At 36.9% G+C, this 15,635-nt stretch overlaps 1 protein-coding gene across 14 annotated transcripts in view; it reads left to right on the top strand.

Annotated features, from left to right (window-relative positions):
* LOC108232671 (protein unc-13 homolog B) overlaps window positions 1-15,635 on the top strand; it is a 54,072-nt gene that overhangs the window by 33,951 nt on the left and 4,486 nt on the right. For 4 of the 14 annotated variants that reach the window (XM_017410593.3, XM_017410595.3, XM_017410589.3 and 1 more), the window contains 26 exons: window positions 4,351-4,397; window positions 4,599-4,674; window positions 4,944-4,949; window positions 5,560-5,634; window positions 5,807-6,026; window positions 6,197-6,424; window positions 6,543-6,684; window positions 6,779-6,948; window positions 7,653-7,768; window positions 7,918-8,081; window positions 8,573-8,723; window positions 8,844-8,912; window positions 9,225-9,314; window positions 9,552-9,689; window positions 9,930-10,060; window positions 10,205-10,290; window positions 10,714-10,840; window positions 10,926-11,022; window positions 11,229-11,372; window positions 11,674-11,751; window positions 12,001-12,078; window positions 13,946-13,972; window positions 14,121-14,180; window positions 14,463-14,477; window positions 14,581-14,607; window positions 15,472-15,560. In XM_017410593.3, the coding sequence (XP_017266082.1) occupies window positions 4,351-4,397; window positions 4,599-4,674; window positions 4,944-4,949; window positions 5,560-5,634; window positions 5,807-6,026; window positions 6,197-6,424; window positions 6,543-6,684; window positions 6,779-6,948; window positions 7,653-7,768; window positions 7,918-8,081; window positions 8,573-8,723; window positions 8,844-8,912; window positions 9,225-9,314; window positions 9,552-9,689; window positions 9,930-10,060; window positions 10,205-10,290; window positions 10,714-10,840; window positions 10,926-11,022; window positions 11,229-11,372; window positions 11,674-11,751; window positions 12,001-12,078; window positions 13,946-13,972; window positions 14,121-14,180; window positions 14,463-14,477; window positions 14,581-14,607; window positions 15,472-15,560 (2,651 nt within the window). The other 10 variants (XM_037979429.1, XM_037979430.1, XM_037979428.1 and 7 more) reach the window with 6 other exon arrangements.

Genomic DNA, 15,635 nt, shown 5'->3' with positions numbered 1-15,635 from the left:
CTTTTCCTCAGAGTATATAATTAACTCATTAAATTGAAAAGTGTTTTGCCACAACTAAAGCTATGGTTCATTACAGTTATCTCCATTATGCCACTAATATATTCATGTTGTGATTTGGGGAATATTTTGTTATTCACAGTATAGTAACTATGCACAATGGGGCCAAACTATTAGAATGTACAGATGGTTTTGGGTTAAAGATCGACATGATTTCATAGGCAAGAATCAGCTCATCATGTAATTATTGAGCTGACTTCCCAAAGTCTCCTAATTACAGACATCTAAGCAACTGCTTGTTGTCACTGTAACTTAGAGGTAATTTAAAACGGCCTTTTCTGTCTGATGTCTGCACTGCAAAGACTATTGTGGTCTCTCATGGTCGGTGGAATTTATTTGTGCTCAAATGTATTAAAGCAACCATTTATCCTACAGGAAGCACCATTTTGGTCTATTTTTTTCAATAGACAATTAACTATGACCATAGCTACCTTATATTTACAGGCTTAGAATTTAAGATTATGTTACCTGGACCATTTGCCATTTAAAAAAAATACTCTTAGTAAATGTGCATTTAGGAAAAAGTAATAAAGCTTTAATTTTTTTTTCTTTGACCAGTTTCATTAATATGACACACATAAATTTGGTAAATTTTTAACACCCTAATTTGAAAAGTCAAATATAACAATTGCAGTAATGGGTTATTATTCCTATTAGATTGTTTTCCTCCAGATATGATTGTTTTGTTGCTGTAACTCAGGGGATTGCCTAAAAATTATTGTAATTTCAGTATTTCTAGTAGAAGTCTGTAGTAGAGGTACTAAACAAATGTGCTCTATCTACCCTTTATAAATAATTGTGGTTTTCTGTAGGTACTTATTTACTTGCAGTTTTAAGATGCTGATGCATTCTTAAGCCACTCCATGGAGGAAGCATAGAGCCAGTGGTTTGTCCATGTGTCGAGACAGCTGATCACAAGTGCCACTTCTTAGGAATGTTACCCAAAAGACACATCAGGGGACAGAATGAACTCTATGATTCAGATCCACGTCCACTCTCACCCAAGAGGCAAGAGCTGCAAAATAAAAGATCACAGAGACAGAATGTGGAACAAAGCCTGGGCAAAAAACTTCAGAAGTCCCCTCAGGATGTAGAAGATAATCCCTCCCATCATTTATCATCTGTCGGCTCAACCAGCAACAAAGTTGACAAAGCCTCAGCTGCAGAAGACAGAAGTTCTCATTGCCAGGGTAGGAGGATAACTGAGGACAATGCCACCAAAAATGATACAGAGGAGGAGAAAGGGGATGGAGAACAAGGCTCTAGTAACATAGTGGAACATATTCTGAAAGAGTTAAAGGGTATCAACAAGATCCAAGAGGAAATATCTGACCTGAGGCAGTATCTAACATCAGTGCGAGGCTCAGTGGATGAAGTATCTTGCTGTGTTGATGCAGTGCTCAGTGAAATAGGTGAGCTTTACAGTGGGGCTTCAGCTGCACCTTATCCTAGCCCAGTTTCTCAAACACCACACATTAGACGAGGAAGTCTGGGTAGACAGAATGCCATTACATGTCTTTATGGAAAAGACCTCAGCCCATTGTTGGATCGCAGAGATTATGGTACAGATTCAGGATTTATATCTACCAGATCAACCAAACAATGGCAAGATGATGAAGCCACACTCAGATCAATCCCGCTAAAAGACAGTGACATGTCTGAGCACAGTTCAAACATGGGCATGTTAAGTCAAACAAAACCGGATCTCTGCTACCTGGAGCTTCATTGTGGGCAGAATTACCAAAGCACCAGTTCTTTATCATCATGCCGTAGCTCTAATTATCCTGAAGCAGGCTTTCTTTCTGGTGACACAGAGTGTGACACATGGCCTTCTGTTGGAACACTGCACAGTGTAGACAGAGATAGAGGCTGGAGTGAGGAGGACATCTCTTCTTGTGCAAATGGTAAAGAAGAGCTGGAGAATGATCAAGATGTTTGGAAGAGGTGCACCACCGAAGAGTCACAGAATAGCACAGCAGGCCATTCCTCACACACCAGCTCTGAGCACCTTTCATTGTTGTTTGGACACCAGTACAATTCTCCCTCAAGTCCTTCTAGTATGTTAAACTGGAGGCATCTCACAGATGAAGCTGAGGACGAAAATTTGGAGTTTGATTGTGCCACAAATTGCCCATTTTCACGTAGTTCTGGTTACCACACAACAGATGCCTTTGTAAATGACCTTGGCAGTGGGCCCTCTCGGAGCCTGAGCTGCTCCACTGTGTTGTTGACAGACTGTGATGATGTATACCTGGAACCACATTCACCTGGCGATGAATGTCCATCATCTGGGGACACTCTTGACCTTGGGTCTGCTGACAGTTTGGACAGAGAGTGGACAGACCACAGCATTTCCAGAGAGGATGTAGGGGAGTCATTCTCACCGGAGTCTTCTGAAATAGATTTTGAGAGCATATCCAAAACTCCCAATGAAGAATTTGATGCAACAGATTTGAACAAGGTTGTATTTACTTTTGGGTCCGCTTTGAAGGGGGCTTTGGGAAAGTCAGAAGTATCCAAACCGGAAGAAGAGAAAGATGATACTGAAACTGTAGGTTCTTTGTCCCCTGTCAGAAAATCCAGTGAATCTAAGGAGAAGCAGATCAGTGCTCAGTTTATAGAACATGATGTTGGTCTCAAAGACAGTCTAGTTCAGTTTGCCTCACCAAAGGAGGACAGTGGGACTTGCAAAATAAATGAGAGTATGTCATTCTCCCCGCACTCATCCCCTTTTAAACCAAGTCATTCTCCCTGCGCCTCATCTGACGTTTATACAACAGAGATTTCACAAGCACACAAAGAATTGAAAACTGATAGGGAACAGTCCATCCTTGTCTTAACATCAGACTACAGTCCTGCAATCCAGACTGAATGTTCTCTGGGCCTAGTGCTCAGCACTGATTCGACAAGGTTGAGTCCAATCAATGAAAATGATCTTCTTGCTGAGGGAATTCAAAGAAAGCCAACTGATGCCAGTCACAAGGAACGTATAGCTAACTTTCAGCGTATTTTGAGGGAAAAGAGGCAAACTCGACAAAGACTTTCCAGATCTACTCAAGGTTCCCAGGGATCTCGTGGGTCTCAAGTGTCTCAGGGATCCCAATCTCAAGACGAACTTATTTCAGGTACTTTGAAATTATTTCTTTTTTATTTTAGCCTTGATCTCAAAATTACAGCAAAACCATTTTCAAGAAGTCTTCAATTTCCTAATGTGATGCATTATGTAATGATCAACTGAGATAATAATAATGTGTGTAAATGTAAGTGAATTACAATAAATACTTTTTTTGTTGTTGTTGTTGTTGTTTGCAAAAAAATATATTAGAAAGATCATATAAAGCTACTCTACACAGAGGTTCATCTGATTTTTTTTTTCTTCTATTTTTTTTTCCAGAGTATGGAGATGAAGATAATCAGGTTATTCATCTCATATTAGCTATATGTACATTTGAGTCTTTTTTTTTTTTCTTTTTTTTTTTTTTTGTTGAAATAATTGTAATTGTGGGATGGATGTTTTATTTTTTTAATCACATTAAATGTTGTTATTTTTTGTTGTTATTGTTTGTTTTGTATTGTTTTTAATGTAAATGCATATTTTAACTTCAAGTACAAATAATATCAAGTAATGCTTGGATAAATATGCACTGTATGAATTATAAATCATTTTATATATACTGCACTATAGTTTGCCATCGGTTCATTGTAGCTTTATAGTACTTAAGGATGTCTTCAGTGTGTTTATTTGTATATATATATATATATATATATATATATATATATATATATATATATATATATATACATATATTATTGCTATGATTTTTGACAATTTTTTAAACATAAGTAAAAACTAATCTAAGTGGAGCTCAGACTTTTTTTTTGTCAATAAACTTTTAAATAGGTGCACAATGATAAGACTTGATATACACATGTAGCCTACCACTTTGAGTTTTGATGATTTTCTTTTTGCAAAGATTTGCTTTGATCTGTTTCTTCTAAAAAAGAAAGAATAAAAATTTCTGGGTCTGTCACATTTTAACTTCTTCTAGTTTTGGTTTTAGCTCCATGCCAGTAACTTGATCCATCATTTTGTCTAATGTTGACTTAAGCAATTTTTTTTTGTTTTATGTTTGTTAGATTTCAGCACCATCACGTTTTTTGTTTGACTGCATGTTCTGTAATGTCAGAGAGGTAAAACTCAACCAGTATTCACAACCTCTTGTTTTTTTGTTTTTTTTTTTAGAATTATGCATTTTTGTCAATCTCTAATGTGTCATAAATAAAATCTTATAGGTCAGAGATGTGGAACCCAATACTCGACAGGCCTGGGTCAAACCAGGGTAAGTAAAATAATAACAGACACATTTAAAAAAAAATGTTTTATATATTGTGTTTCTGCAGTGAATTTTGAATTATTGAATATGCAGTCTTTGGTAACTGTAGTTCCATTAAACTTTACTTCTGCGTGTTGTTTTATTGTCTTGGACCTTTTTATATTAATTTCTATGTGGGTTTTTTTTTTTTTTTTTGCTGCTTAATAGTGGATCTGGTCTGTATGGAATTGACAGCATGCCAGACTTGCGTAAAAAGAAGCCCATCCCCTTGGTCAGCGATGTGGTCAGTACCAATCAGTCGGTCTTTTGCCATATATTCTGCATTATGTTTGTCATCTTCTGTGTTTTGTTCTGTATTTTGTGAGCACACCTCTTTCTTTTTGTTAAACCACCACAGCAGTTACTATTTATCTTTTGTCTCTAAGATGAATTTGGGATGAGATTGTCATCAGACAGATATTGAATCAGAATGCTAATTTCTTTCTCCCTCCTTTCCTAAACCTGAAACTATTTCCCACAACTCTCTTGAATGCATTCACTCTTCTTGGTCAGGCTATGGTAAGTTATAGAACGCAGTTGCCACTCCCTTTTTCCACTGAACTGCAAAATATCAAGTAGGGTAACTAAAACAGTAGTTGCCTCAAACATGTATGTCTGCAGCATGATAATTTATTTAAATGCACAATTTAAATTCAGTACAATAACATGCATGTGTTCTTTTGGTTACTGGTATTTCTTTTTCTTCCTACTTGATATTACTTTTGAAATCTGTAATCAAGTAATCATTCCCTTATCTTTTGGTTTTGTATTTTTCCTCACTTGCTAAGTCATTAACTATGACAAACCTAAAATGACCAAATCCTGGGTAAAGCACTAACAAAGTCTTGTTATCCTGTTTTGGACCATATTAGTTAAAATTTGTCCTGTTAGTTAGCAGCTTACCACTAGCTTCTTAAAACTAACCATACTCACTTGGGTTTTCAGATCATCGTCAACACGTTCACAAACAGGAAAAACAAGCTATGCTAACCCTACTAACCACCTCTTTAACATTTTTCACCATTACTGTTGTAGCAATATTATGGTGGAGCTCTTGGTTTTGGGTAGGCTATAGATTTGTATACTGAATGCAAATTTAGGCAAATTCTTCTTGTTGTTTCCTGCTCAGTCCCTTGTCCAAGCCAGAAAGGCAGGGATCGCCTCTGCTATGGCTGCTCGGTCCTCTTTCAAGGATGAGGAGCTAGTAAGTACAACTTAAAAAGTATTAAACTTTTTTCTTTTTACAGAATGTTTTTAGTTCTTAATGGATGAACACATTCTAAAAAGAATTCTTCTTGTTAATATTCTCTGCCTTTACATTTCTTTACTTAACTGAATACATGCATTTGGAAACTATCTTTTGTTTTCTTTTATAGAAAAACCATGTTTACAAGAAGACCCTGCAGGCTCTCATTTACCCCATATCCTGCACTACACCGCATAACTTTGAGGTGTGGACAGCCACCACACCTACATACTGCTATGAGTGTGAAGGGCTGCTATGGGGAATTGCTCGCCAAGGCATGCGTTGCTCCGAGTGTGGGGTCAAGTGCCATGAAAAGTGCCAAGAGCTACTGAATGCTGACTGTTTACAGCGTGAGTAAAGTTCAGAAAATGATCTTGCAAGACGACATGAGTAGATGGTTTACAATTGTTTTAAAAAGATTATTTTTACACAAGCTCTTAAAACTAAGAAGCTTAAAGGTTTTGTGTCAAATGATGAGTGACAAAAAAGTGTATTTTCAGTGTAATACTTGTACTTTTAGGTGCTGCTGAAAAAAGCTCAAAGCATGGAGCTGAAGACCGCACTCAAAATATTATCATGGCCATGAAGGACAGGATGAAAATCAGGGAAAGGAACAAACCAGAGATATTCGAGCTGATCAGGGAAGTGTTCAACGTCAGTAAAGCCATTCACACACAGCAGATGAAGTCTATCAAACAAAGTGTGTTGGATGGTACCTCGAAGTGGTCAGCAAAGATCACAATCACAGGTATTCCACTGATCAAAACATATCGTGTCTTTAAGTCCTAATTGTTCAATGCAGCTTACAATTGTTGCTAAAGTTCATGGTTGTTTCTTATGTGTTTGTTTCTTTGTCACTATTTCAGTTGTTTGCGCACAAGGACTTCAGGCAAAAGACAAGACTGGATCCAGTGATCCATATGTGACTGTTCAGGTTGGCAAGACTAAGAAGAGAACTAAGACCATTTATGGGAACCTCAACCCAGTTTGGGAGGAAAAGTTCCACTTGTGAGTCAAAAGTAGTTTGTTGTTGTTGTTGTTATCATAAAATGTATAACTTTTTGTGCTTCATGTCTTTTTTTCATCTCTTGGTTTTGGTCAGCGAGTGCCACAATTCTTCAGACCGAATCAAAGTGCGTGTTTGGGATGAAGATGATGACATCAAGTCCAGAGTAAAACAGCGTCTAAAGAGAGAGTCTGATGATTTCTTGGGTCAAAGTATCATTGAAGTTCGAACTCTGAGTGGAGAAATGGACGTCTGGTACAACCTGGGTCAGTATGGTCGATGTCTTTACATTGTGAGAAGAGTGCAAGAAAGTTTATTGCTATGTTAAAATTGTGTACAGTGATATTGCAATAACTACATTTTCTATACAATTTGTAGCTCTAATTTTATCCTTTTTTTTTCTTTTTTAACTGGAACATATATTCTGCTCACTTTCATTTTCATCCTGCAACCATGTAAACAAATATGTATCAGTTAGTTTATTGACCAGTTTTGTAAAACGCACATCTGCTTCCTTTACCTACTCTCTTCCTGTTTTTTAATCCTGATGTGAGATTATCAAGTGGCAGCACTTCAGTCGGAAATTGACCGTTTGGCCGACATGTACAAATTACCCTTAATGATGTCCCTGTCGGGGCTAATAGTAGGGATGAGCCACCAAGCCCTCCACCTCCAGAGAAGCTCCAGTTCAAATGTCTTTGGCAGCCTGGCGCAGAGCCACACAGCCCACTGCCATTGTCTCGCTCACTATCAGCTGGAGGACTTCTATTAACACAGTCGGCTCTGCACTGCCATCAGGCTGTAGAAACAAAACCCCCTACAATAGAACTGCCACGTTAAGAACCTGTAATTAGTGTTGTTCTGACAGATCTGGTTTATTGTGCATCCATGAATTTGGATCCAAGTTATGAATCGAAGGTGCAAGTGTGACTGCATGAGTCTGAATGACAGTATTTGTATCTAAATACAGAAAAACGAACAGACAAGTCAGCCGTTTCGGGTGCCATTCGCCTCCAAATCAATGTGGAGATCAAAGGAGAGGAGAAAGTGGCTGCGTATCACGTGCAATACACCTGTCTACATGAGGTAGGCTGAGCATAAACTGCAACATCTTAAACATATTTGTTTCAGATCTATAGAAGCAGCTGCCATTTCTCAGTTTTTTTGTTTTTTTTTTTCTTTTGCAATGGTACAATGGCAATTTGTTTTCATTAGAGTCAATATGTCCGTTGCAGAATCTCTTCCACTATACAACTGATATGCTCGGTCAAGGTGTGGTAAAAATCCCAGAGGCTCGTGGAGATGATTCATGGAAAGTCTACTATGACGATGTGGCGCAGGAAATAGTTGATGAGTTTGCCATGCGTTATGGGATTGAGTCCATTTACCAGGCCATGACGTAAGTCTCACAAAGTATGAATAAAGGGATTGTCTCCTTAACTGTCTCTTCGTCTGTTAATGTGAATAACCTCTACTTCTCTGTCATTTTGTAAAAGATTGTAACAAAGTGCCTCCTAATTCTTGTTTCATCTCCTGCTGGCTTTCAAGTGAAGTAAAGTCGATTTTAAAAGTGCTGTGCTGTATTTATCGTTACAAAAGGTCATGATCTGTGCTCAGGTCTATTTACTAGAAGCATCATTCACAGTAAGCATACCTTAGTGGGCCATCTTTCAGATTAATTTATCAAGTAGATGACGGTAAATGAAATGGCCTTTCCTGGTAGGGATCATTAGGTTGAAACAAGATGTTTGAAAAGGTGCAGGCTGTCCTTCTTGCTATATTCTGTGGAGTCACTCAAAAACCTATATAAGTTAGAGCAGATATAAAATATGAGAGAGGAGACATGCTGACAATGTCTTTACCAAGCTCCGATTGTGCCTCTTTCTCCAGGCACTTTGCCTGCTTGTCAACTAAGTACATGTGTCCTGGAGTTCCTGCAGTGATGAGCAGCCTGCTGGCTAATATCAATGCCTTCTACGCCCACACAACCGCATCCACCAATGTGTCCGCCTCTGACCGTTTTGCTGCTTCTAATTTTGGGGTTTGTACAGCTGTAACACACATACAAAAACCCTTTTTTATCTCCGCCATTGTCCAATCATTGTACTTCTGTAAGATTGTACACAGTCTTACTTTGTTTTTTTCTTTCTTCCTCATACAGAAAGAACGCTTTGTCAAGCTTTTAGACCAGCTGCACAACTCCTTACGCATTGACCTTTCTACATATAGGGTAAGATTTTTATATACAGTAATAACTGATACTGTACTTTATCAAATTTATCCTCTTGTTTCATAAAAATAATAATAATGCTCATAAGTTCAACATTTGTATTACATTTAGAAATAAAGATATATTGGTTTAAAAATTGTGAAAATTTTGCTTTACTTTTGTTCTCTGTGATATGAATATAAAATATTTGAAGATAAAATATTTATTATTTTAAGATCTGATCTGCTTGTCTGTTTTTGGCTAACCTACACATGATGTCATTAATATTAAATTGAATTTGTGAATAGGTTAAACCTTTTTTTTCATCCGTAGAACCACTTTCCTGCCAGCAGCAAAGATCGCCTGCAAGATTTGAAATCTACGGTGGACCTTCTAACCAGCATCACCTTTTTTAGGATGAAGGTAATAAAATATTGATTCCCTATACTTGTCTTTATTCTCAGTTATTTTAGTGGCTTTTTCATATTATATGGACTTTAACATAATAATTGCTTATGAGGTTTAAATTTATTATTGAAGCTAAAAAAATAAACACTGATTGATTTTGCTGTAACTGTGTTTGGCACTTAACAAGCAGAGTTTTGTTAAATTGTCACTTAACAGTTTTGTTCAATGTCGCTATCTCCATCTGGTGTTCAGGTCCAGGAGTTACAGTCTCCACCCAGAGCTAGCCAGGTTGTGAGGGATTGTGTCAAGGCCTGTTTTAACTCTACATATGACTACATCTTCAATAACTGTCATGAGTTGTACAGCAGACAGTATCAACCTGCAGAAACAGTGAGTTAAATGCAACTGTGTGTGAATGGGTGAATGATTGTAGTGTAAAGCGCTTTGGGGTCCTTGGACTAGATAAAGCGCTATATAAGTGCAAGCCATTTACCATTTACCAACTTTATTAGTATTTTTTTTTCTGAACTTTAAAAAAGTTTTGAAGCTACTAGAGACAGATTGGAATTTTAAAAAATGAATAAATGTTAACTTCAAGTTCCTCCATACTGTTTTATTTCACCAATCCAGAACAAGGAGGAGCTGCCTTTGGAGGAGCAGGGTCCAAGCATCAAGAACCTGGACTTCTGGCCCAAGCTCATCATGCTTATTGTCTCCATCATAGAAGAAGATGGGAACTCCTACACACCTGTGCTCAATCAGTCAGTCAATCCACTTAAAAAAAAAAATATTTCTGTCAATTATGAGTTCATTGCAAATATGTGTTTATAATGCTTCTTTGTAGATTTTCTTTTAAACTAATTGTTAAATAATGATTCAGGAGTAATTTGCCTCTCCTCATACAGGTTTCCTCAGGAGCTGAATGTAGGAAAGCTGTCAGCCGAAGTCATGTGGACGTTGTTTGCTCAAGACATGAAGTACGCTTTGGAAGGTAAGTCTTGGTCATAAAATGTAGGCTAGTTTCTGTTCATTTTGATCTAATGATTACTCTGTTTGCAAAATTCTTTTCATTCAAAATAAATTACATGACTGCTTTAATGTTTTCCAAAAGTAACATTACTGCTGAGACTCATCTGATCTGTATGGGATGTATATATATCTCTAATATAATAAAAATGTTAAGGATTGCACCTGTTACACTTGTTTTTTAAAATTTGGTCTTTCAAATTTATTTATTTTTTATTTGGTTTAAATCTTTGTAACTGTGATAAACAAATGTGCCACCAACTTTCTAGTAATCTAAAATATTATTATTATGTTGGGTTTTTTTACATTATAGATGTGTTTTGTTTCTCTAATGTTATGTGTTCAGCTAAGTTCACAGGTCTCATAGCTGCCTCCATTTTCATTCTAGAGCACGAGAAGCACCGAATGTGTAAAAGCACAGATTACATGAATCTCCACTTTAAAGTCAAGTGGCTCTACAATGAATATGTCAAGGAGCTGCCAAACTTTAAGGGCATTATTCCCGACTACCCCTCGTAAGTGCATGTGACTAAGAAAAAGAGAGGTTATTTGATGGGGAAACTCATTGCTAAAGTCAATGCCATTTTTTTTTTCTTGTAGATGGTTTGTACAGTTTGTTTTGCAGTGGTTGGATGAAAATGAGGATGTATCGATGGAATTTATGCATGGAGCCCTGGAGAGAGACAAAAAAGATGGAGTAAGACAATTAAAATTCTCCCTTCTACGTCTGCTTGTGAGGTGTTTTTATAAACAGAATTCATGTTTTCGGGCGTATACACATTCTTAGGATGAGAAAGTTGCTTCATAGTGTGTTGATATTTTCAACTAGCTTCTTTCTGCCTTATCTTTCACCAGAATATTAGTATTATTAACAGCTATATATTGTTTTTGCACTTACCTCAGTTCCAGCAGACGTCTGAGCATGCTCTGTTCTCCTGCTCCGTGGTTGACATCTTCACCCAGCTCAACCAGAGCTTTGAGATCATCAAGAAATTGGAATGCCCTGACCCCAGTGTCATGGCTCAATACAGCCGTCGCTTCTCCAAGGTAAACGGCTGCACTGAATTGTAACGCCTGAAACAAAACCAGTTCTAAGTGCGACAAATAGTTCAGTAAAATATCAGGACAGGCAGCCCTTGATTGGAGCCCAAGAATTGAAGCTCATATAAATGTCATATAGGCTTAATAATAATAATAATAATACATATTTTTGCAGACTCCATAAAATGATTCTTTGGGAGCATTTTTTTAAACTGCAATTTAATATGTACCTTAAACACTAAGCAGTTTCTTTAAAAGTAGATGATTGCATGTTAATGTTTTCTTCCCCCTTTTTTAACTTTTGCAGACAATAGCTAAAGTTCTTCTGCAGTACAGTGCCATTCTGACCAAGAGTTTTCCTTCTTACATTGATAAGGAGAAAATTGTAAGTTATCTTTGTTTATTATGGTCTTTTTAATCACAACAGGACATCTACAAGTCAGTCCTGCTGCCTGTGCATGTTGTAGTTGATCCTAAAGTAAAATATCTAATGAAAGTCTTAGAATGAGTAAATTATTTAAATACTGTATGTATTTTGTTCTTTAAATTGCTGCTACTCATATTTTTTTAAAGACTGAAGAGGCTGTGTTGTTCTTTGTATGTCTGCACACTATGTTTTACTGTCTTCTTGTAGCCCTGTGTCCTGATGAATAACGTGCAGCAGTTGAGAATCCAGCTGGAGAAAATGTTTGAGTCGATGGGCGCCAAACAGGTGAGCGGAGAAACAAAAGGTTGACAATGTGTGAATGAGGACAAAGTGCAAGGAAATCGTACTGAAAAACAAATGGTATTGACTTCAAAGACTTGGTAGAAAGTATTGAGGTGTTTGTGTTTGTGTCAGACTGCTACAGAGGAAGCACGGGTATGTACTGTATTGCTGGTTTTGATGATTTAAAGTAGTTGGTTGGTATTACTGGATTAGTTTGTGTCTTAAATGGCTCATAGTTTTTGGTATTATTCTTGTGAATGTTCTATTTGGTTTTATTTTAGGAAATGTTATAGATCAAGATGTAGTATTTGCTTGATAGTAAGCTAGAGACTAGAGAATCAGTCTCTCAGATGCTCAATGTCTGCATTTTCATCATATTGTAGAAGGAACCTCTTTATCTGAGAGTCTAGTATTTTACATGGAGCAGAATATACCTACAGCAGCTTTAGTGATGTATTTGTTAGTGTTTGACCCATGGACTGTAGCTATCAGATGCAGTAGCTTATGTCTCAACCAGTGTGCTTACTTCACGATTAAAGCTAAATGAAATCATAGAGGAAGAGGAGGAACAGTCAAGGGAGGAGGTATGTTTTTATCATGGCCTGTTAAAGACATATATTCGTCCATATGAAGCACATCTTTCTGTTTAATCAGTTAAAGTATGCCACCTCTGTATTGATCAATAATTTTTGCCTCTGACCTGGACAGCAGATTGCAACAGAGGATGAGAAAACAAATGTTTTGGTGGGTACTGTTAGTAATAGTGGTTTAATAGTCATTAGAATTAGTCTAAGTATCTAGCATTAAAGGGTACTGTAGGGTTTTTCAGTATACACAGTTCCTTGAAATTTATAGAAGCTTGAGAATTGAAGAAAACTGTGTATTACTGCTGAACCTTCGATGGTGTGCCTATGCTAATAGATGCTATTATAGGAAGTGATTTGCTGTTAAAAATGCAACACTTATCTATATATAAAAGCAGATATTTAGTTTAACTTTTCATTTTATGAAATCAAAATCTTTATGAAAAGACAAACCCCTTCCCTTAAACAATCAACATATTGTACTATGAAAAATGTTTTGCATTTTGCATGCAATGTTTTTCTGGGAAATCCTACAGTCTGTGACTCATATGACAGTCATGTGTCAAAGTAACAAACATCCTGGAAACCAGACTCTTAGCAAATCTATCTTCACAGGCTTATTGGTTAGAGATGTTTTGGTAGCATAAATGGGAACTAAATGTTAGACAAGTTTTCATAATGTTATGGCTGATAGGTGTACAGCTAAGTGTTAAAAAGCTGAGGGAAACTGTCCAGTGAAAGCAGCTACACAAAGTACTAAATTTTTTTACACACACCAGTAATTGAGAAAAAAAGTTAGTTTTTCTAAAGAATTGATATACCAGTTAATGGTGGATTTTATTCTTTATCTTTGTGGATTGTTGTGGTCATGATAATGATGAACAAAGAGAAGGGTTGTTGCATCTGAGCAGTATGAGTCTACAGGGTAGTTTGTAAGCAAAGAACACCATGATGGGAAGAAGTGTGTGAAAGTTGACACAAATAAAAACACAAGTTGTTAGAATTTGTTTCTGTTTATATTGGTCTCGGACTTCAAAAATGCCTTAATAAATTACTTTTATGAAGCAGTTTAGCATTCTTATACATGTGTTATTTTTGAAAAACATTATATTTGATCTAAAACTCAGAAAACAAATAGCTAAGGGGTTTAGCTTTTGCCACATTCTGGTTGTTACCAAGTTTTGACCGAATATGTACTAGTTGGTATGTTTTAACTATGCTGGGCATTATCGAGTCTAATTTCATGAGGAGTGAAGACAGATGTTGTTTTCTTCTCTTTCTTCTAGCTCAAAAACAGTATGCTAGAGTGGCAGGCAAGTTTGCTGTATATGCAAACATGATTTAAGCACATGACTGCATATACTCCAATGTCCATCACATTTGACTTAAAAAAAAAAAATCATCAAAACTATGTAGATGGCAGATGTGAAAACTTTGTCATCTTTTCACTGCAATTCCTAGTTTGAAGAGAATGAGGAAGAGGAAGTAGTAGGTGTGGAAGGAGAGGAAGTAGAGGAAGAGGTTTGTCACAGTTTGAAGTGGTTTTGAGCTTCACTCATTTTCCAAATCCAAATCATTTCCCTGTTGGCCTGCTCCTGGCACAGTCATACTTTTTCCTACTAAAATCCTACATAACAACATTGTTGTGTTGAAGTTTTATTGTCATTTGTGTGGATTACTACCTATTTTTTACAGCATGTTACCTAACCTTCCTCAATACTGCTCTTGTATGTCTCCTTTAATAACCATCTATTATTTCTTTATTTATTTTTTTACTTTGTAAATGTCCTTTGGTTACAATAGAATGACGAGGACAAGGTGGGTGCCAGCGTTTCTGGTCAATAGATATATTTTAAGTCCAAACACGACAAGTTAATCCAGGTTTTCTTTTGTTACCCTCTACCACTCTGTGCTGCCGTAGAGAGAAATTACATTTGAAGATCAAAAGGTGAGTGTAGGTGCATTGATACCTGCATTTTAATGCAACATAAATACGAGGGAGACATGTAAAGCACATCTCATACCTAACAGCACCATCCATTTCTTGCTGCTTTTTTCTACCCTGAAGCCTTCCCTTTGTGCTTCGCTGACACTTCGTTTTTTTTTCCCCCGCTAATGGTCTTATGTAGTCCTGACAGTCCATGAATCAAAATCCCATTAGATCATTGACTTAATGAGCCACACCAAGACTTTATCCATATGGCTTAGTACCCCCCCCCTCTCCCCCCCTCCCCAGGCCATGCTTGTTTAGATGATGACCTAAGTTAGCGGAGAGGATTCATAAATCTTTCCTACTTGTTCTCTCACCTTGTGCATGAAAGGCACAGCTTCAACAACATTTATCTTTAACAAACAAAAAAAAAAAGTAAAAAAAGAAAATTACAGGAGTGTACTGCTCAAGCATAAAAATGTAATTTGACTTTCATCTTTCTCTTTTACTTTTACTTGAAGCACGGCAGACTTGTAGGCTGGTGTGCTTTGCTTCATAAAAACCTAATGTGACTCATGAAATCCAGTTATCTCTGATAGCTTCTGTCTTTTTGCTTTGGAGTGCAGCTTTCACAAGTGTCAAAGTAGTTTGGTGTACTTTTGGACAAAATCTTCTAAATTAAAGTGAAACTCTTTTAAGATTCTAGGTACTTCATTCAAACAAAAAATGCTAACGTGTGGAGATTTTTCATCCTTGCAGTTTCAGTGTTTGTGAAACCTTTTTGACTCCCTTTCTTTGTTCATGCAAAAAAAATGTTTATGCAAAGTTTATGCAGTAAGTGCAATAAAATTTCCCTATCTATATGCGATTTTCTTTCTGCAGATGGACATGGAGGCTAGTGACTTACTGAACGACCTGCAGGTGAGGCTGAACAACGTGCTGGACGACCTCAGCAGCACTTTTGGAAACAGGTACACTAACATTACACCTGCAAATGCAGATATTTTTGTAACCGCTCTTGTGTTCGTTCTGACTGATCATTTTCT

Source organism: Kryptolebias marmoratus, linkage group LG14, assembly GCF_001649575.2.
Source record: "Kryptolebias marmoratus isolate JLee-2015 linkage group LG14, ASM164957v2, whole genome shotgun sequence".
NCBI classification, from domain to species: Eukaryota; Metazoa; Chordata; class Actinopteri; order Cyprinodontiformes; family Rivulidae; genus Kryptolebias; species Kryptolebias marmoratus.
The sequence above is the reverse complement of the archived record's forward strand: the minus strand, read 5'-3'. Positions and strand labels throughout refer to the sequence as shown.